The 21,886-nt window shown below is 43.7% G+C and overlaps 1 protein-coding gene across 1 annotated transcript in view; it reads right to left on the bottom strand.

Moving 5' to 3' along the window:
* Positions 1 to 3,044, bottom strand: part of SYNPR (synaptoporin) — a 100,993-nt gene extending 97,949 nt beyond the window's left edge. The window contains exon 1 of the mRNA XM_077821417.1: positions 3,002 to 3,044. Coding sequence (XP_077677543.1) covers positions 3,002 to 3,044 — 43 coding nt within the window. The remainder of the gene's footprint in view (positions 1 to 3,001) is intronic.
* Between the last annotated feature and the right edge of the window lie 18,842 nt (positions 3,045 to 21,886).

Genomic DNA, 21,886 nt, shown 5'->3' with positions numbered 1-21,886 from the left:
AGAGCTGTTGCGGAGACCTGTGAGTCAAAACTAAATGATTCTGGCCAATGCATAAGGACAACAGGACTCCTGGGCAACACAAGAAATAGCCCAGTAAAATCAGTCACTCTCTCCAAGAGCCAAGCAGGTAGCAATACAACTCCACTGGCATGTCCTACACCAGCTAGCACCCCGTTGGATATGGAAACTCACTACTCCTTGGTTTGTCTCACTCCACATGATTTAACTGGGAATTGGTCCTGCTTCGAGCAGGGGGTTGGACTAGATGACGTTCTGGGGTCCCTTCCAACCCTGATATTCTATGATTCTATGATTCTATGAACTTGGACCCTCACCACTCTGACTTTCCAGCTCCAGGCACACAGTGGTAGCTACTCTTTTGTTCACTGGTTTAGGACGGTGCATTTGGGTCGCAAGTCCCATTGCTCTTGTACACGTTCTTCCACAAGCTCTTATTTATCCGGCAAAGAATTATTTATGGGGATGAAGTAGCACAGTAACTGAAAGGCTGATGCAGACTGCTCATGGTCTCGGCCTCATAAATGACTCCCTGAGACATTAAAAAAAAAATCTTCGGAAAAACCAACAAAATACTAGAACTTGTGCACACCCCTGGAGTGGTTACTGCAGTAAAAGCAAAGGACTGTACTCAGGGACCTCCAACGTTAAAACAGCTTTCACTGGCTGGTCTGTTCATTCCAACAAATATACCAGACTTTTCTGGCTACCCAGGATGAAACTGGGATGTTTCTACTGGGATATTTCTACCGAAGACCACAACAATTTACAATAGGTCAGTACACTGGGCCCCCTGCTCTAGTCATCAGAGCAAGAGACTGGATATCAGGACTCCTGGATTCTATTCCCAATTCTGCCTCTAACTCTCAGCGTGATCTTGAGTAAATCACCTAACCTCCCTCTGTGTCTCAGTTTCCCCAAATGTAAAAAGGGTACACTGTGCAGAACGGTTGACAGGTAACGTGCTTTAAAATAACTGGATGACAGAAGCAATTGTAAAGACCCCATGAACAGATTCAGCAGCAGTAGCTGAATCTGGACCCTTCAGCGTAGACCTGTTCTGTTTGAGTTAGCTTTATTAGCTAGTGGGACTAATTACCACAGGGCTGACCAGCCATTAGAGGTTGATGCCACGCACATTGCCAGTATGTTAATACTTTACACTATTGGTTATCAATATTGTGAGTGTGCAAGAACAAAGGAGAAGGAATTGACACAGATATACAGCATCTGGGATACAAAACCTGGCTATTTTTAATAGTCTGGCAGCTTCACTCTGCACAAGCATCACTCGTACAAGTAATAAGTCGAGCTGACAACTCCTCCCCATCTTTGCACGTGGGGCAGATGCAAAGCTCTTGAATGATGAGGACAGCATATGAGATGAAGATGCTTTTCTTCACCATCAAGCCCCTCTCTTTATTCATATCAGCTCGGGGCAGCCCTTATCGTGAGACGTGGCTGGGGTTTACAGATAAGACAGAACATAGAGGCTTGCCTTCTGAGCAGAGTGGGACAACGTGAATCCCGGACCCCTGTGTTGCATGCCACCCCCTGGCTCTGGCTACACACTTGATATGAGATTGTGTTCAAGGTGCTAAGAGCAATCTTCACGGTCCAGGGCCCCTTTTCCCTTCTGTTCCGTCTCCACCCTCATTTCCTGATGAGACATGGTGGTTGTCAGAAGCTGGAGCCCAGCTGTCCTGGGTCAGAAAAGGTGATTTAAATTGCAGGTTCCAGCACTTGCTCCTTCTGTCAGAGCCTGAATCTGGTAAGCGCAGGTCATGCTCCAAGGCTTTTGACTAATCCAACTTTCTTTCACTAGACACTTTGGAGGAGGCAAGTTGCTATGACGAGTGGAACACTGGACGCGAGTTTGTTGTGCTGTGTTTTAAGAGGGTTGCACAGTGTTTTATCACTATCGTGGCAGGCCCTACAGGACATAACAATACAATGCAGTCTATTTTCTTTCATGAGAATTGGTTGTAATTAATCTAAGGTAAAAATCACAATTTCAAGTGGAGCCCAAACTCCCTATTTCCCTGGCACTGCCTGAGTAAACAGGAGAGAGTCACACAACTCATGGCCAGCAGTCTCCGCTCAGACCCGCAGGATCCCAAATACTCAGGGTGCTGGGGATCAGGATTGGGGAGCATTTAAAAGATTCTGTTACCAGAAATGATTATGGGGGGAAGAGAAATAGCTAGACAGAAACCCTGATGGTATTCTAAAGATAGCACTAGTTTTAGGAGTAGAAAAGTTTTCTGGGTCAGATTGCAAAAGAGGCTAGTGTGGTTAAGAAGAGTTGGATTTAAGCCATTGCAGCTCAGTGCCTCAGTTTCCCTATCCGCAAAAGGGGGGAGGATAACCCTTCCTTTCTCTCACCCTTTGTCTGTCTTGTCTACCTAACTCGCAAGCTGTTCGGGACTGACATTTTTTTCCTGGTGTGTGTGTACACCTAACACAACGGAGTCACTGTTAGTATTCATTTATATTACTATAGCACCTAAGATCTCCAGTCATGGAGCAGGACCCTGTCTCAATTGGTGCTTCTAGGTATTACTGTAATATAGGGAATTAACACAGACTGCCTCGCTCAGCAGGTGAAGGATACATACAATAGGAAGCCTTTTCCCTTCCATCATGCTCTTTAAGAAGGAGGAGTCCACATTTGGGCAATTCAGCTAGCCAGAGGCAAAGCAGGAGGGCGTGCTGAACATGGAGGCTCAAGACAGCTAACCAAGCTGGTACTTCACTACCCGTGCTTGTAGCTAAACATCTCACCAGCTGCAAAAGTTCATTTGCAAATGGACAAATGTGCCATTTAGATTTCTTCACTTCTAAACAGACACCCAGCCCCAGGGGGGGCTCTCCCCTCCTAGGGAGTCCATGGAACTCCCATTAGCTACAATGGGAGTCATGTGGGCAGATCTGATGGGATAATGGAACCCTCCTTGACCTGGACTGACTGCAGTTTACAAACCTTGCAGGTTTCTGCTTCTGATGTTTAGTTCCTCATCTGTCATTATGCACAAAAGCCCAGGCTCCTGCTGCTAGCGGGAGTGTAACATTTTTATTGCAACTTCGTGACATCCTTCTTGTTCAGCATCATTCAGCAGTTTGGGGTCAGATCTGCAGCTGATGGAGCTGTGCTAATCTGGCCCCCTCCTCAGTTTCAAATCCCATTCCTACCATTCAAAACTCCCTTATTGTCTTCCCCGTGCAGACAGTGTGCCTTATTTTATTAGGTTATTGTGTAAGTCTGGCTAATAATGAGGATTAGAGGAAAGACGACTCATGTAGAAAAGTAACTGTCCCAGAATCGATCAGACTCCTTCAGAAACAACATACTGCACTGTGCAATAAACACTTGGTCCCACACAGCTTGTTATGATGGTTCTTTGCGACAATCCCTTCTGAGACAGAGAAAAGAAGAGGGTTACAAAGCCTAACTCAGAGCACAGAACATTAGCAGTTTGTGCCAGAGTGTTTGAGCAGTGGATTTTCCATGCTGGATAAAAACTCATCAGCTTTAATGCGTGATTACAGTGGAGGAAACTAACGAATGGTTCTTTATATTGTGCTTCAGCTCTCGCTCATTTTTGCCCCTCGCACAACTAGTTCATCCCACATTTCTTCGCTTTTCCTCTGCCCAAAGAGGAATTTTTTTGCAGAATATGCTAATTATTATTATAATCCCTACACAAGCTGCCTCAACAAGAAACTACCCAATTAATGAATGTTAGGTTGAGTGAGGTTTGGAGACAGCACTCTTCCTTTATCTAGTTATACTCACTTAAAAAAATGGCAGGTAATTGTATTTATCTGACTATTTTCATTTCCCCACATCCTTTGGCTGTTGCTTGTGTTTTTAGCCTGTACTTTTTCTGGGGCAAAGCCTGTCCCATGCTATGGGCTAATGTGCAATTCTTACGTTGCTGAGCGGCAATGGCGTCAATGGGACCGCTTGCGTGACAATAAATCCTAGATTTATAAAAAGAAAAGGAGGACTTGTGGCACCTTAGAGACTAACCAATTTATCTGAGCATAAGCTGTAGCTCAAATAAATTTGTTAGTCCTTTTCTTTTTGCGAATACAGACTAACACGGCTGCTACTCTGAAACCTAGATTTTTAAAAGGTATTTCAGCGCTGCTGGGCTCAAAGTTGCAACACCTACCTGATTTAAGAGCCTAAGTCTCATTTTAAAAAAGATTTAGGCACTTAGGAGCCTAAATCCCACACTGACAAAGTGCCTAAATTTTGAAAATGAGACAGACACTGGCATTGAGTGCAGCAGCGGCTAAATACCTTTAAAAATCTGGGCCAAACTGCTTGCCTACATGTGCAGTGTAGTCCTATGTGATTGACAGGATCTAGCACAATGGTGGGACATTTGGGAGCATCAGGTGCCACTGCATCAGGATCAGGGCATCATTCTGCTGGACGCTGTAAAAATGTAGGACTAGATTGCAGAACAGTGATACATAATATAGAGCCCTTGGCATGTCAAGAAATGTCGAGGAGTTTCTCGTCTAACTCAGACCTAGCCCTGCATGCTCTTCAGGGCATGGCACGTGGCAGGAGTCGTTCAGGGAAGCAACAAGTAAAAGCATAGGGGGCCTAAACCAATGCCCACTGAAATCAACAGAAAGACTCCCACTGACTTCAACTGGGATTAGATCAGGCCCTGAAAGACACCTGCCCTCACAGGAGCATCAAATGAAGTGCTCTGCAAACTCAGATCCAACTGTCCTGGTCATCGTCTCATTTCAGATTCCTGGCTCATAGCTTGGAAAGGCTTCCCCTAGTGATACAGCTACCATGGCGGGTTCCATGCACTCTCTGGTCTACCGTGAAAATCACTGGATTGAAAACCGTTTGCTCACATGTGTCAATGGGATAGGGAACTAGGGACCAAACTCAGTTGTGACATGAGTCAACATTTCCCAAATGGTGGGTGCGGACCCACCAGTGGAGTCATGAGAAGATTCTAGATGGGTCACGGGGCCTAGGCAAACGAACACTTCTCTGATTGGCAGTGCAACCCATGTGCTGGGTTCAGAAGAGCCACTAGTTGGTTGCCTTACTAAAAAAGTTTAGAACCACTGATGTAAGTGGATGTAGTTCCCCTTCATTGCTACATTTGTCTTCCATGGAAGACAAGTTGCACCTGTTTAGTCCCGGGCTATATTTAGTCCCATGGTCCACTGGTCAGCGCCTTCCCCTTACCTATTCTTGATTTAATAGCAATAGCTGCATGAAGCTTCTGCTGTGGCCCAGGGGTGCTGACACTATCTGAGCATCTGGTTCTTAGAAACCCCAAAACTCACAGCAAAACTGAGCTAAAGCCATCATGACTAGGTTCTCTCTTGCTCTCATAAATCAGAACAGGTTTGCTTTGCACATGGCTTTGGTTCACCTTTTTTGCAAACAAAAACAAGTTAGTCAACTTTTTTGCAAACAAATCTCGTGTAAGTTTTAGGTTTGTAACTAAAATTGTAAACAAATGAGTGAATTTTTTAAGAAGTGTGGCACAAGGGCCCACCCTTCCACACTGGTTGGCAGAACATTAAGGCTGACGTCACATCTAGTTCCAAACTAATTTTCTTTGGAGAGAATCAGCTACTGCACTGAGATTAGATTAATTTATTTTACCAGCTGGTAGATTACTCTGACTGCTGTAACAGCTGTCGAGGTTACAAGTCACTTGGGGTTGGGCCATGGTAACATGCCGATGGAGAAAATGCATAAAAAGGTACATGAGGCCAGCAAAGTTATCTGATCATTTAGAAGAGAACTCATTTAATCACTGGAGCTGGTAAATCTCTCTCGCTCTCAAAAAAAAAAAAAATCAAGGCTAAGTAAACAATGAGTCTCAGATGATGGAGAGGTGTGTGGGTAAGTAATAAATGTAAAAATAATCCCAATATGTTATCACCTGCCAAAGATTAATTCTAACCAAAGGAGAAATCATAATGCTAATATTCAGTGTATAACAATTTAACAAAGATAAGGCCTAAACAACATAAAGAATGTAACAAACCAACAAAACCAACAGCATTAAATACCAAGTTTTCAGCTGGTCCCAAACTGCCCTACATATTTGAACACACAACAATTCATAGGCACAACCCAAAAGAACATGAAAACTCTGCTCTTGGGTACTTGGATGAACACATCAGGTAGCCATGTGCCTAAATATTTACTTTTCACATGCAAATTCCCATTAGAAATCACAAATGCAAGATTTGTATGGGGAACTTTTGAGCACAGAGTTTAGAAGCCTCAGCTGAACATTTGCATTTTAAAATTGAGATGGACATTTCATTCTTAAACTACCCTGACGGCCTAGGTGCTGAAGTATGTTGCAGGGTGGTATGTAATGCAACTTTAAAATCACCAACTGTCTGAATGCCTATGAAGTCTCCAAGCATACCAAGGGTGCTGGTGGGTGAAGTTAAGACTAGACTAGTGCTAGGAAGAATGAGGAGGAGTGAGGGAAAAAAAAGTCCTTTAGTCACTAACGCATACAGAAATAACTGAATATGCATAAGGAGCAGGTCTAGGATGTAAGAAGTGACTTTCAGAGTCACTTTTCAGAGAACTGTTTTCATTCCTGCACTTCCTGATCTTCCAATATATTTCGTTTTATGTTCTGCAAATGAAATGCCCCATTTCCATAGAGAATGAGAAGGTATTTCCAAACATTTAGTTTTCCAACTAATAAATAAAGGTAAAGTCACATCTCAAACATCTTTTATAACAGCTATAATGGCTTGTTGATTGTTTTTTGCCAGACAATGACTTTAAACATGGTCTAGTAAAGACCTTTAAAGTTTCCAACTTCTTAGGCTTCTACTGTTACACAATATCCTGCAACTGCCTTGTCATGTTCTCATTTACAACTTTTTCCCTATTTTCATTTTTTATTTGATATCAGAGAAAGCTAAAATGAGGCATTAGATCAAAGGAAGTGATTTCATTGGAGATGATAGGTTTTGCGCAGCTCTCCAAAGTTCTACCGTTGCCTGAAGATATTTTACTGTAGGAAAGATCTTTAATTTTCCAGGCTGTCAGTTTCACTTACAACTGATAATTATAGTTGTAAGAAGGACTTTCAGGTAAGAACCAGAAATGACTTTCCAGCAAAAAACTTAGTTGCATCAACTTAGTGTTTTGCATCAGAGAATTCAAGGGAGTTTGAGGCCTGTTTGGAGCCAGCCATTGCACTTGGAATGGATGACACTTACACCATAGTTCAGAGTAGTTGATACTGAAAGTATACCTTTCTGTACCAACAAAAAAAAAGGTTTTTAGCAAAAAGGACAATGGAAAAATCTTGGCAATGCTGAACATTTCATTCAGTCACATAATTCACATTCATTTAGTCTTTTCTTTAAATGCTCTTATTATGCTTTTAAGTACAAATCACTGGCTCAGAACATAACTCAGTCACACAAGAAATTTATAACATCACAAAGTTTGATAATATATTATAATAGTAGAAGGCTATCGTGATGGGGCATCTGCCCCACACTGGGCTCTAAGGGGTTAAGAGAAGCCCCTAGGGAGGATGTGCACAAGGCAGCCAATCAGAGAAGGGCTGAGAGGGGCAGCCAATCAGGGCCCAGCAGGCCCATATAAGAAGAGCTGCAGGGCAAAGCAGCATCAGTAGGTGCCTGGAGCTTGAGGAGGGAAACTCAGGCTCCTAGCAGGAGGAAGGCATGCCAGCACCCTGGACAGCACAGTACTGCCAGCAAGGACCAGGGAAGCTAGGGAGAGCTCACTGCTAGCTGCTAAAACTGGCAGGCTGAAGCCCTGAGGTAAAGCCAAAGAAGGTGCTGGGGGCCATGGGGAAGTGGCCCAGGGAAATGAATGGAGGATTCGGAGGGGACGTAGCAAATGGCTGCCATCTCCAGGGTTCCTGGGCTGGGACCTAGAGTAGTGGGCAGCCCCCCCACCCATGCCACTGAGGCAGTGGCCAAACAATGGGCTGCAGTTGCCACTGGGGGAAGTGACTGGACGGCGGACTGCAGGTCCTGGGATGCAGAAGTGATGGTCGTGAGACTAGCAGCGCTAATCCCCGGGACAGCCAGCAGGAGGCACTGCAGTGGTGAGTTGCTCCCTGTCACAGTTATCAAGCAGCAATACTAGATGTGCTCACAAGAGATGGACCCAAGTGAAAAAAATCCAGATCCATATTTTGGCTCCTGTAGCAGATTCCCTCCCACCCGCACCCTCCCACTCCATTATAGAAGTAGCAGCTGCTCATGATATTCTGATACAGTTCCAGATTCCAAAGGTCACCCCCTTCCCAGTTCAGGGGAGTTTGATTCGAGAGTTTGGTTTCAGCCATCTCTAGCATTAATAGTGTTGCACTCCAAATAGTAGGTCAAATTCACTCATATGCAGGTCTACACAAGACTTAAGCCCTAGTGACTTAAATGAATCTTGCTAGACAACAAGGGGTGCAAAGGCCTTTGCTGCCCTCTGCACATAAAGGGTGAATTTCACCCTTTATGAACAAAAGGAGTTAACATAAAAACCAAGTGTCATATTACATCTTCATTACGACAAACAGCAAGTCTTGGGTGATGGGGGAAGAATAGACCAGCGATTACAAGACATAGGATGAGAACTGGCCCATTAAATACACACAAGACTTTAAAATTAGATGCAGAAGTTTTTCTACTTAAACATAAAATGGAAACAAAAAGGATATTCAGTGAGTAACATTTTCAACACATGTCTAAGAGCTTCAGGCTATTTAATATTGCACAGCAAGTTCCCACATTAACACCGCACAGGATAGCGGGAAACTGGAGCACAAAATAGCAGTTCACATAAAAAGCCTGTTAAATGAAGAATTCAGATTCCATCCACAGGCACTATAATACCCTCAGTAATTCTTTAGTCATTTAGCCTGTGGGAATTCTCTGACTCATTTCTTCCAGTTCCTGCTTTGATTTTCTTTGGAGAGCTGTTATCCTGAAAGGGCAAAGTTCAGTAACCAATCCGAGCTTGGACTAGCGTAGTGATGCTTCAGCAAGTTCAGCAAAGACTTTTTTTAAAATAAGATTCTGTTCTTTCATTTTGAGTTACGACTCTCAAAGCTCAGACAGGAAAATAGCTTTAAAAACTCTCGTATTTGAGGTTCCCCTCTAGAGTTCTGTTTGGGATACATTTTGTTTCAGTCATAGGTCAGGAATCTTCACTTCTGCCAGGAAGGCTCTCTACACCCACTCAGAGGGAGAGGTAATTCTACCACTCGTACGACTGTGTCTTCCAGAAATGGAACGGCAGAGTCCTCTTTATCGAGCGAGATTCATCCAGAAATCTCACATTCCAACAGCATAAAATCATAGAAATGTAGGATTGGAAGGGACCTCTATAGGTCGTCTGTCCAGTCCCTCAGAGACTTTCGAACATTTCAACCCTCCTTGCAAGACTGGAATACCTTTTACCTCTAACTGCTCTTCCACACTACCAGTTATGCTGTAATTTGTACGTTCTAACTTGTTTCACTAGCCGCATCACACGTTGCTCAGTGTATCTCCTTGACATGCTGCTGTGTTCGCTTTCCCCGGCAACGCCGCAAACTTTAGCTCAGAGCTTGAACAATTAAATTGTGTGCAACCTATTTTATCAGGGAGGGATTTCAACCATTTCTCTAATGGCATCGGCTAGGTCTAGCATTACAGATGGGACACGCTGTGGCCAATGAAGGAACAAAATGGTGCTTTTAGCCTGGCCTGAATTCTTTGATCAGTGGATTTTTTTAGGTCTGTTTCACTCATCTTAAGCTTAGTATTTAGGCATCTCCAGCAGCTTCCAGTAGCAGTTACAGTATGTTATCATTTCTTCACTTGGTATTATAAACATAGAACAAAGCAGGATCTTCTCCAAAGACCTGGCCCTCCCAGTATTGGGGAACACCCTGCAGCCTCATCCTTAACCACCTCACCCACTCTATTTCAGGGGTTAAACAGTTTTAAAATAATTACAGCTAGAATTTTCCAAAGTGCCTAAGTGACCTAGGAACATAAGCCCTATTTTCAAAAGTGACCAAAGGCCATAGGAGCTAGTGAAAGCCAATGGGAGTTAGGTTCCTCCATGCTACATCACTTTTAATGGAATGGAAAGTAGGTGTTTTTTGAAAACGTTACCATAAGGGTGAAATTCACCCCTGTGCAGAGAGCTAGCCTGAGACTTAAGCACCAATTAACTTTTATTTAAGCTCTAAAGATAGACCTCAAGTGATGTCTAGTCCTTGGGCTGTTTTTGGTGAAAGAAATCCTGTGAGCAGAACAGAGAAAAAAGAGCCGTAAGCCAGTTAAATGGTGTGGTAATATCAGTTATGCTCTGCTCTGGCCAATGCAGGAAGGAGGAGCAGAAACACTGGAAACAGGACACCTGCTGGCCTGGAGAGATTTCCATATGAGGATCAAGCTGTAGAGACCACTTTGCTGCTCCTCTGAGCAGCAGCGAAGCCCATCCCCACTTAGCACTAGCTATAGGGCACAGTATACATGCCGGGTGAGGGGACGGCCTTGTCATCCAATCCATATCTTGGGGATATGCTGAGCAAGAGGACATTAACCAATCGCTAGGCAGTTTCTTGACTTACGGCAAGATCCTCCTGTACGGCATGAATATGGGGATGCAGTTCCCTGCTACCACCCCTCCTCTTTGGCACATCAGCACAGGGGAGGAGAGAGCACTCGGCCTGTCTACAGAATGCTGGGTATGTCTGAGTTGGAGCTTCAGGTTCCTACACGTTGGGTTTGATCCTGTACCAATGAAGTCAATGGGAGCTTTATATCCTGGCAACACTTGGGGTCCTAAACCAAGATCAGGACTCCATTGTGCTAGGTACTGTTGTGACATACCAGGATGCAATCCATATGAGAGGGGAGCTGTGTCACCCCTGCCGTACAACCTTGGGTGCCTCGCAATGCCTTGCTGGAGCAGCTCCCACCTGGGCTGCTCACAAACAGCCTTACAGCAAGCAAGCCACACCGATGCGTGTCTGGGTAGCTGCAGCCTGCACCCTGGGTCTCTCCTTTAAGGGAATAATATGCCAGTTTATTACCTTAAATAGAGTTACCCAGACACATTGGATTAGATAAAACAGTAAAACAAGTTTAACTACAAAGGTAGATTTTAAGCGAGTACACATAATGAGACTTAAGAGTCATAAATGGTCATAAGAAAATAAAGATAAATTTTTATTAGTATTTACTTAAGAAACTAGCTTAGTTGCAAAGCAAAATCACCACATGCTCCAGCAGATTACTGGCCAAACTTTCAGGTCAGGACCCCTCCCCCAGAATCCAAGGGCTGGTTCCTTTAGTTTTCTCAGGTGTGGAGAATGAGGTGGGCAGGGAGAGAACGGGGGAGGGAGCAGCTTGGTTTCTCCCTCCTTTTTATAGTTTGTTCCTCTCTTGAAAAAAAATTTCCCGCGGAGACCCAGGAGACGGTCTCTGTAGAAGGATATTCCCCGCTGGGTTTTTTTTCTCCTCAGCTGTTTGAACTTCCTTCACATACCACGTTGCAACACATTACCAGGACAATACTGAAAAAGCAAATGATGAGTTTTCAAATGATACAAGGCATCTTCTGCAGTGTAGTTGTTGCCATATCAGTCCCAGGATATTAGAGGGACAAGGTAAGGGAGGAAATATTAGACCAACTTCTGACCAATAAAAGTATTATCACCTACCTTTTGTCGCAAGGCGTACATTGTACAAAGATCATTACAATAGCCTGCAGGATGTGAACACAGGAGTGTATTTCCTCACAACTGTAGAGAAAGTCCCTGCCCTAAAGAGCTTACAATCTAAATAGACAAGACAAAGGGTAGAAGAAAAGGAGGATTTATCGTCCCCCATTTTACAGAAGGGGAACTGAGGCAAGGAGAGAAGTAGTTACTTGCCCAAGAATTGTACCCAGATGTCCTAAGTGCAAGCTCAATACCTTAACTGCAAAACCATCCTTCCTTCAGGAGAGAGAGCCACAGAAGGATAACAGCTTCAGCAAAGAGACTGAGCACAAAATTAAACCCAGCAAGTTTTAAAACTGCTTTCAAATATTTGTGGTATCCGCTAATGCACGTTGATGTGAATCTTGCCTGATTTGTTGCCATGATGCTATACAGATAAACAAACATCACCTCCTTTCAAGGTCTGCAAAGGTGTGGAGAGTGGTACGGACTGCAATTTCTCTGTAGCTTTGTGCAAACTACAGTACCAAATGGCAATTTCATACAGTCTCCCTGAATGGAAAACCAGAACGATGGCTAGGGAACTTTTCAGCAAACTCCTTTGAACAAGAAACTATTTTTTTGCATTCAAGGATTACAGAGGAATTGGCAGCACTGCTATCATAGATCAAGTTCCAGCAATGTCTCACGTTTGTGCTGTGAAAGTCGAGCGTTCCTTTTCTGTATTATCTGCAAACTCCTATACCAAAGAATTACAGTAACCGTTGAAGTTGTGTTGTTAAGTAGTTATGGTTTTAACTGAAAGTTAAAATGTACTATACGTGTACATAGTGTATTGTTAATTATGTCCAGACTTGGCAGAATTTGATTTTTTTACAATATAATTTCAATGGATATCAGTTTATTTTTGAGCATTTCCCGCCCCCCCCCCCCATTTTTATCAATTTACATTTTCCCAGTTGAGCAACGTTCTGGTGGGGCAGACAATCTTTTAATGACAATAGATGCTGAGATTCAAAAAGTTAAAACTTTATAACTGTTAACACAAATGCTCAGCATCACATGTCAAAATACACAAAGTAAATGTCCTTAAATCAAACTCCAGTATGTACACGTAGCATTTTTCTTACTTTGCCTATCAGTACATTTTGATTATCAGTGGAAATATTTGTGTTGGTTTGTGTGTATCCAGTGAAATCAAACATTTACTGATAATCTAATCCTTCCAAGCCGAATGACATCTGGCGCACTATGGAGAAATGTTTAAAACCCTCTATATGTAGAGGGCTTCAACCCAACCCTGATGGGACCCGATTACAAGTGTCAAGTCTGGGTGGGGTAGGATAGGAAAACAACCAGATCCACTCGGGCTTGGGTCGGCTCTCCTCCTGTCCTTGGGGCTGGCACTAAGACTGTATGCCCTGCTCCTGCCAGCTGCTGCCACCTCTGTGCTGTGTGTGCACACGCACTGAGGTGAGTTGCAACCCCCCCACCCTGGAGCACACACAGCACAGCAGGGGGCGGTAGCGAGCAGAAACAGGGCACACAGCCACTGATACTAGCAGTCGCTGCAATGCCAACCCCATGGGCAGGAGATGGCAGTGCTGACTCAAGTCAGGGTTGGGTTGGAAAATCCTCTCAAGCTTGGGTCTGGGTGGGTCAGGTCTAATAATTAGGCCAAGCAGACCTCTATTTTTAAGTGAAAATCCTACATGCTTCATAATGTAATATTAAAATAAACTAAATGGAAACAAATGTTTTCAGTCTTAGCCTGCAAGCAAACCTCATGAACCACAAGAAAGAAGAGAAAACTACTGAGGATTTGATGGATAGAATCAAGCAACTCCTTGGTTGGCCTTGTACTTCTCTAAATGGAGGTCAAGAAAACCACACAGACATCAGAAATCTTTCATTAATTATAATGAAATATAATATAATATAATTAATTACATTAATATTAATTATAATTATAATTAATGTATAAGGAAATACATCATGTGCATTGGCTTTAAAAAAAAAATCAAGATTAAAACTACCCCAGTTTTGACAAGAGTACCTACAATAGCTAACAAGACCACATGAATACATACATAGTAAATGCCAGAAACTACGTGAATTGGCCACATTATTGTAGTTTATCATTCTCTGAAGCTCATAGGGAAATTTTCAAAGCATCAAGTGGGAAATTGCAAGTGTCCTGTTAACATCAGCTGGCTTTTGGCACCCCAAGGTGCCACTTTGATAGCCCACCAGTCAAATGCTGCTAGTACAACACCACACATTTTATGTGGCTCTTACCATAAAATGGTTTTAGAGGCTCCGAAAATCGTGTTTTGAGTGTTTTTCTGATAAGCCAGGAGTTAATAGCTGCACATATGGCACACAGCAACATTTCTGATTCAGAAAATGTGAAGATACCTGCATACACTGCATCCGAAAGGCATCCATGACCTCTGCTGGAATGTGGGGAAACTGCAACTTTAAAATGAAAAAAAAAATTTCGCCACAACCGATTAAAACACACGGCAGTTACTTTTGAAAGTCATTCAATCTAGGGTTTTTTTTGGAAGAATTACAGTGCCAGAGTGCAATGAAGTGAAGGTAGATTATTATTTGTGTTATGGTAGTGTGAAGGAGCCCCGTCATGGACCAGGATTCTACTGTGCTCGGCACTGTACAAACAAAGAACAAAAAGGTCCCAAAGAACTTACAATTTAAGTATGAGACAAAAGATGGATACAGACAGATGGGGGAGTACACGGAAACGAACAATGAGACAATATTGGTCTCCATAGTAGACAGTGGACTCTGCACACCAGCAACCAAACACTCATGGAGTTTTTTGTAGCCTTCACCGCAAAGGAGCCAAACTCTGTGGAAACGTACAAAATTCACAACATTACATTCAACATGGGATGCACTTAGGTGTAAGGGACAAAAATGATACTGCAGCCAGAGAAGTTAAAATAAATCTTCAGAGTAGGGCTGGATTAAAGTTTTCCATCAAATGTCCTTTTTTAGAAACATCAATTTGGGATTTTCCTGGAATGAACTTTCTGCAGAATTTTTTTAAAACACAAAAAACTGAAAATGCTCAAAACAAACCCGGTTTGGGCAAAACCCAAACTAGTTTGATTGCGGTGCTTCATGCTGCCATTTTCCTCAATGGGAGAGCTCCTTGGCCAGACTATATCTCCTGCCATGTGCCACTCCCTCTGTCCAAGAGAGACACCATCCAACCAGAGATACTGGCCTGTCAAGAATGACAGCTGGGGACATCCCAGAGAGCACTGCAGCAGCACTTCCGAATCAAAATATTTAGGATTTTGACCAAAAAAATTGGGTATTTGAATAAGAAATCCACATTTTAAAGACAGCTGTACCGCGAGCTACGGTTCAGTTTCAGACACTTTCTTCAGTGCTGGCTTTAAGCCACTGGGAATTCAACATAAGAGCAAAGCAACTCAGAACACTTGGTAAAAGACAACACGAGAGACCACAGGCATCGACTTCATCTGTTCCCAGGGGATGCTCGACCCCCACTCTGCCCCAGGCTTCACCCCCACTCCGCTCCATCCCCCAAGCCCCTTCTTCCCACCCCCGCTCCTTCCCAGGCCCCGCCCCCAATCCACCCCTCCCTCCAAATCTCCATCCCACCCTGCATCTTCCCACCCCCTCCCCCGCCTTTTCCTGCCCCCACTCCTCCCCCTCCCCCCCCCAGCACGCTGCGGAACAGCTGATAGCAGCAGGTGGGAGGTGCCGGGAAGGAGCTGATCGGCAGTGAATCTGGAGTGTACTTGGAATGTCGATGAAAACTGTAGAACAGCCCGTGCTTTCATATACTCTCCATGTTGTGTATTATTCTTCACTTAATTCTTGCACTTCATAATGAAAAAATAAAATCTGGCTTGGCTTAGTGACCTCGCTGATGCTGTGATGTGTTCCCTGCTGTTTGGGACAGCCTCACTGAAAGGGGGGGTTGCAGACTTCACATGCTCAGGATTAGACTGTCACAGGTGCTCAGCCCCTACACCTAGGGCCTGATTTTCAGAAGAACTCAGCTGCCATTTAGGCACCTAAAAGGCAGCCCAATTTTGGAAGCTGCTGAGTGCTGAATTCTTTGGAAAGAGCAAGTAGGGCCACAGAGCCCTTCTGAAAATTCCAGCCTCAGTGTCTGGGATCAGCTTATAAGCACCTCGCTGCCAGAGTATATAAAATAGAGACATCTGATGACCTCCGAGAAGTCTGACCATGTGTGTGGCATGATGCAGCGATGGCTATATACAGAAGAGAGGGAATCTTTAAAGAGCCCTGCTTAAAGCACCTCCATCCAGTCATGGCTTAGGACCAGGAGGGTTTTGGCATGGACAGACACCTTCAGCAGAGCTGACTGTAAGCAGAGCAAAAAGATAGAGAGCAAAGCTATTGGAAAGTTTCTTACCTTCATATATTTCTTCTCTGATATATAAAACAAGGCTATTCACCAATCCTCCATCCACCATACGTGTCCTCCCGCAGGCCACGATGGGGAAGGGCTGAGACACTCATCACATTTTCATAACGGATCAACCCTTTATTGTCTATCATGAATTATTCTATATGTCCAGCAACTGATTTGGGTAAACAATCAATTTGACCAACAAATTTCAAGTCTTTCTGTTCACAGACAGGATTGTGATCTTCTCCAATATACTCACCATTCTAAATTACTGGCAGAATGAGTCCAGCAAGATATACTTGGCCAGTCACCTGTTCATGAGCATTACATTGAGAACATTTAAAATTCCAAATCTGGACTGCTTTGGTTGGACACAAGGTCTCCACTACATTTCTCTTCCCTAATTCATTTTCAAAAAAGCACAAAATTAAGACTTAAGCTTCCGTGGGAACACTCCAAACATATGATACACAGTCCTGTGGAATATTGGGGTAGGTTATCACCTCAGCACAGGGGTTTTTTTTTTGTTTAAAGTTACCTGTACCAATCGTCTTCTGTCAGAGTAGGTCAGGCTCTCTTCCTTGTATTCCTTGAGATTTTCATGTTGAGCCTCATTATACTAATATTCTGTTTGAGTTGCTGAGATTCCTCAAAGTCTCACATACGCTCCTGGATGTGCAGTAAGGCCTCATCTCTCGTGGTGCATTAGTATTACGTTTGCACCCACTGGCTCCCAACGAGATCGGGGTCCCACTGTGCTAAATGCTGGACAGAGAAAATCCCAGTGCTGAAAGGGTTGCATCCCAAGTAGGAGATTTACTTGTTATCAACACTCAGTGATGCAACATGAAACTGCTCGGAATGGCTTATCCATTTTGGCCACGCTAATTTGCCAGCACAGAGAAACTTTTGGGAAGAGTTACAGGGAAAGTTAGCTGTACTGCTCTTCAAAAGAAATGTCTGTTCCTTTACGAGCACTTTGTTTTAAAGTTTTTTTCTTCCCAGTCTGTTCCTTTAATGCAGCTTGGTGGGGAGCTTGGGGAATAAATGAGCGAGACAAGGGGGGAAGAATTGATGGTGCTCTCTCATGGGTGCTGCAATAGGAAAATGCAGCAAATGTGGGGAGTTTCCTCCCTTCTTCACACCTTCAATGTACCCCATGGGCTATGGCGTTGGTACACAGAATGAGATTTGTCCAATAGCGAAGCCCATTTTTCAGAGACATCTTCACTATAAGCATCATTTGCAACATGCACCTTGCAATGCATTGAAAGACAGTGGGGTCTTTTTGCACTGTATTAAAAGCCATTAAAACATCAACATTACTTCACAGTCTGCAGGAGTATCTCCTAGCCTGCGTATAGGGAAATCCAGAGGTTCTCAGATGCTGCTGTCTGGTAAGTGCAGAGGACAGCAATCTGATTTTGTAATGGGGGCATTTCACTTCACACCTCGTTGAGTTTCCCCATATTCAAGTTCATTGTAAGTAGGGTTTTATTCACTGATTGATGCAAACAAATGCTGCTTTGGTTACATCCTCGGTCAGCTCTTTTATGATAAGAGGCTCACATTCACAATGCAGTCAATTCATCCCATTGATGACATCAAACTTATTTAGGAAAAAAAAAACATATTCCAAACTGAGACTTACATTATTCATATGTTCCTTCACTGTTTAAAGTGACTGCAAATGAAGCCAGAGCAAACAGAATGTCAGAGAAACAGATAAACCTCCTAATGGCCGACATCTGCAAAACACCCCTCAAATTAAGACGGAGTTTGGATCCATTTACATCATGGCAAAGTATGCAATTATGACTCAGCTGATTTCAGCACCAGCCTAAAGCACATGGTTTTCAGAAGCGAAGGTTTCTTTCTTTGGAAGCTTTCCAGGGTCCTGATTCTCCATTACAGACATCTGTAACAAATTAAACTGTGCATTTGTTATTCCCAAGCACTAAGAATAATATCCTCTGTCTGACTAAACAAATCTCACTATTACTTAAGAGACACTACAGAATAAATATTACATATCCAAACTCCACATCCTAGCACCGATACCCATCCAGTTCCTTAGGAGTGCAGAGTTTGCAGAGATCTCAGCCTCCACTTAGCCCTTCCTCCCCGCTCCCAAAATGGATAGATTTTCAAAAAAGTCCAGCACATTGTTACAATGGAAGCTGAATGCTTTAAAAATGTGGCCCTGTTTTCTGGGTGCCAAATATTTGAAATTCTGGTCCTTGGAGACTGATTCAGGCCTCGGATTTGTAATATTTTCTATATATCTTTCAAATCTACAGTTATGGACAACAGTAGGCTTTGCATGATGGATGTCTATACCGCAGGTTAGAACATGCTCTTTGCAGTTTGCAATTGCTTTAAAGAGATGTTGCACAGATAATACCGATAGCTCAGTTATTTTTAGGTAATATACGATGATCTGTTAGTATGTGCAGTCCGGCACAGAGAATGCATATACTTTTTAATGTGGCTAATAACTCAGTTTATGAGCAGATAAACATAATCCATCATTCACTGTAAGTTTATCTGCCCTCTGCAGGGCTGGGATCGGAACCTACAGCTATTGGGGAATGGAGGGGGGCAATTGAAAAAATTGCTAAACACACTGTCCATGTCAGAGAGCAGCCACGCCATAAAAGCATGCTGCAAGCGGTCCTCCCCTCCACCAGAACTTGGCAGAAAAATCCCCAACACCCTTTTCGTACTCACTTTGGGTGCATATCTCAATTAATCAGTTTACCAGCAGGAGCAATGGTGGAAACAGCAAATATTAACTGAAAAGTGTAGATAGCAAGTTTCAGACTCCGAATCGCTAGTATGTGCAGATGCCTGATTCCCTTAGGAGTTGTGCAGCCCTCAGCTGCTAGTGCATGCCTGCCCCAGCCTGCTCCCCAAGCGGCAGTAGTGACCAGGGAAATTTCCGAGAAGAAATAACCCATTACCAAGAAAAGCCTGCCACCAAGAGCTGCTGCCCCCAGTTCTGGCTTCCCCAGAGCCACAGAGCCCCAAAATCAAAGGATTTGGAGTGATGAGAAGACACTGCTTGCTCCCTTCCACCTGTTCATGGCTGTGTCTGCCACACTTTGGATTTCTCCCCACCACGTACAGGAGCAGAGCAGGAGGCCCTACAAATGGGCATTATTGGTCATTATTGTTATTATTATTTGTATTGTGGCAAGGCTTGCAGGCACCTATCAGGATCAGGGCCTCCTTACGCTAGGTGCTGCACAAGTGCAGGAAGAGACTTGTGCTGAAGTGCTTACAATCTAATCCAATTATGTCTACATTCTGTTGTCACTTACATTGACCATGCGTGTCATGGACATTACCATTTTAGGAGATTAGTGGGACACTGGCAACAAACAGTCACTTTTACTCGTAAGTTACCGGCATTTTAAGAAAGGGGAATAGGAATGTCAGCCCATCTCCAATGCGATTGAAATGTACTGTTGCCATTTCCATCTGCATTCCATTAAAAACCAGTTCATACTGAAACAAGGCACATGGTCAGAATTTTAACAGCGACCCTCGTGCAGTTCACGAAAAAATGCACTGCCTGATTTCAGCACTTTAATGCTGTTGAAGTGTGCAGTGTGGAAATATAACCTTCATACCTAAGAAACCATGAACAAAATGAGGGGTTAGCTCAGCGTTCCCCTTATGAGTCCCCTCCCTCAACAAACACTTTTAGCATCAACGGAGTCAGTTAAACTTGGGGCTTGTCCCAAAGAATCATCTCACTAACCTTCCCCCAAGCTCTATGTGCAGCTCTGGGATAGTGGATTGACAGGAATTGTTTACATTGGGGTGAATGGTTGATTGGGCAACTTGTTTTTCAACAGGCCTGTTCAAAAGTGCTAAAAAACTGTCCTCATCTGGCTGTTCAGTAGGAGAGCAAAAATATTCTGCAGATAGGCATGAATTGTGGCGATTGTATTGGCCTTTAAAAAAAGATTCTGTACAAGCAGGGTGGGTTTGATTACTGACAGCATAAAAATCCCCAGGAGACTCTTTATCGGCATATGAATACTAAGGGTATGTCTTCACTACCCGCCGGATGGGTGGGCAGCGATCGATCCAGCGGGGATCGATTTATCGCGTCTAGTCTAGAGGCGATAAATCGAGCCCCGAGCACTCTGCCATCGACTCCTGTAATCCAGCGCCGCGAGAGGTGCAGGCAGAGTCGACGGGGGAGCGGCACCAGTCGACTCACCATAGTGAAGACACCGCGGTGAGTAGGTCTAAGTACGTCGACTTCAGCTACGTTATTCACGTAGCTGAAATCGACTTCAGCTGAAGTTATTCACGTAGCTGAAGTTGCGTAACCTAGATCGATCCCCCCCCTAGTGTAGACCAGGGCTAAGACAACTCAAATTCAAGTCCTACTCTTCTTGACTGTCTCTTTTCACCTCCAGGCAGCTACAAACATCTGTAGACTCCCCACTCCCTTCCCAATTTTCTTCCCTTTGTGGCTGGAAGATGTAAGCATCTTAAAAAGGTTACATAAGGCAGTAAATATTCATTATACAAACATTTGCTTTTGCATGTTTTTTTACATAAATACAAAATGTTTATAGACACGATTTTCACATTGAATATTCTTAACTACTGGGTGCTAGTCTCATTAGCATAATGCAGCTACGCTGTGCATGTGCAATGCAGATTAATCCACTTTACACATCAGAGTCTCATCGGGTGAATTTCATCTCTGGACAGTGGACTACCATAAAGCCTATGGACCACTTAAATCCCACTTAGGTCCTACTGGAAGACCTATGGACCTAAGTGGGACAGGATGGGGCCCCATCTACATAGGGCTGAATTTCATCACAGTGCATGCATGCTGAACGCGAATGGTTATACGCGCCTTAAAAACCGACTTGATTGTAAGGGGAATCCAATTGTCGGTCAATAGTTTTGAGGCATTCAGACACCTCAGCAGGCCCTATACACGGGTGTGAATAGCACAAAATTAGATTTTTTTTCCATTCTTTGTGTGTACTCCCCACAAAAATACGAGCAACTGAATTTTACCAATAAAAGTGTCTGTACGTCCACAATCAAATACACACAGATAAATACAGAATGTTAATGTTCTGCCATGAAGTACTTCAACCCAGTTTTCTCCATTCATTGGTGGATGGGTGGGTCCATTGTGTGTGTAGGAGTTTGTGAGCAGCCCCACATGAACAGGGTGTGTGAGGGTCTGGGGGGAAAAAGGGGAGACATTGGAAACATTCTCCCAGTGAGTAATTTGTTTCAAATTATGCACTCAGCTCTAACCTCTGCATAGGCTGTGTTTTTATAGCCTCATTATTAAACCTCTCCCTCTTATGTCTATTTAGGATGACCAGATACCAAGTGTGAAAAATCAGGACACTTTTTTGGGGGAGGGGGATAGCTGTGTCTCTAAGACAAAGCCCCTAATATCGGGACATCTAGTCACCCTACATAAGCATAGCTGGGGGGGGGGGGAGGGAAGGGGAAGTCTCCCATATATTCGATCCAGGCTTTTTTCAAAATCTGACATTAACGTCTTCCTATTGAGATATCAGAGACCTCAGGGCCCTGTCACTGCTTTTGGTATCAGTTTGCAGAGACATAGCTACAAAGCCGTTGTATTCGGGCACAAGGACACTCCCTGAGGGGTTAGGCACTGACAAGTGTAGAAGATATTAGTGGATGA

The sequence above is a fragment of the Eretmochelys imbricata genome, chromosome 7 (assembly GCF_965152235.1).
Source record: "Eretmochelys imbricata isolate rEreImb1 chromosome 7, rEreImb1.hap1, whole genome shotgun sequence".
Classification (NCBI taxonomy): Eukaryota; Metazoa; Chordata; order Testudines; family Cheloniidae; genus Eretmochelys; species Eretmochelys imbricata.
The sequence above is the reverse complement of the archived record's forward strand: the minus strand, read 5'-3'. Positions and strand labels throughout refer to the sequence as shown.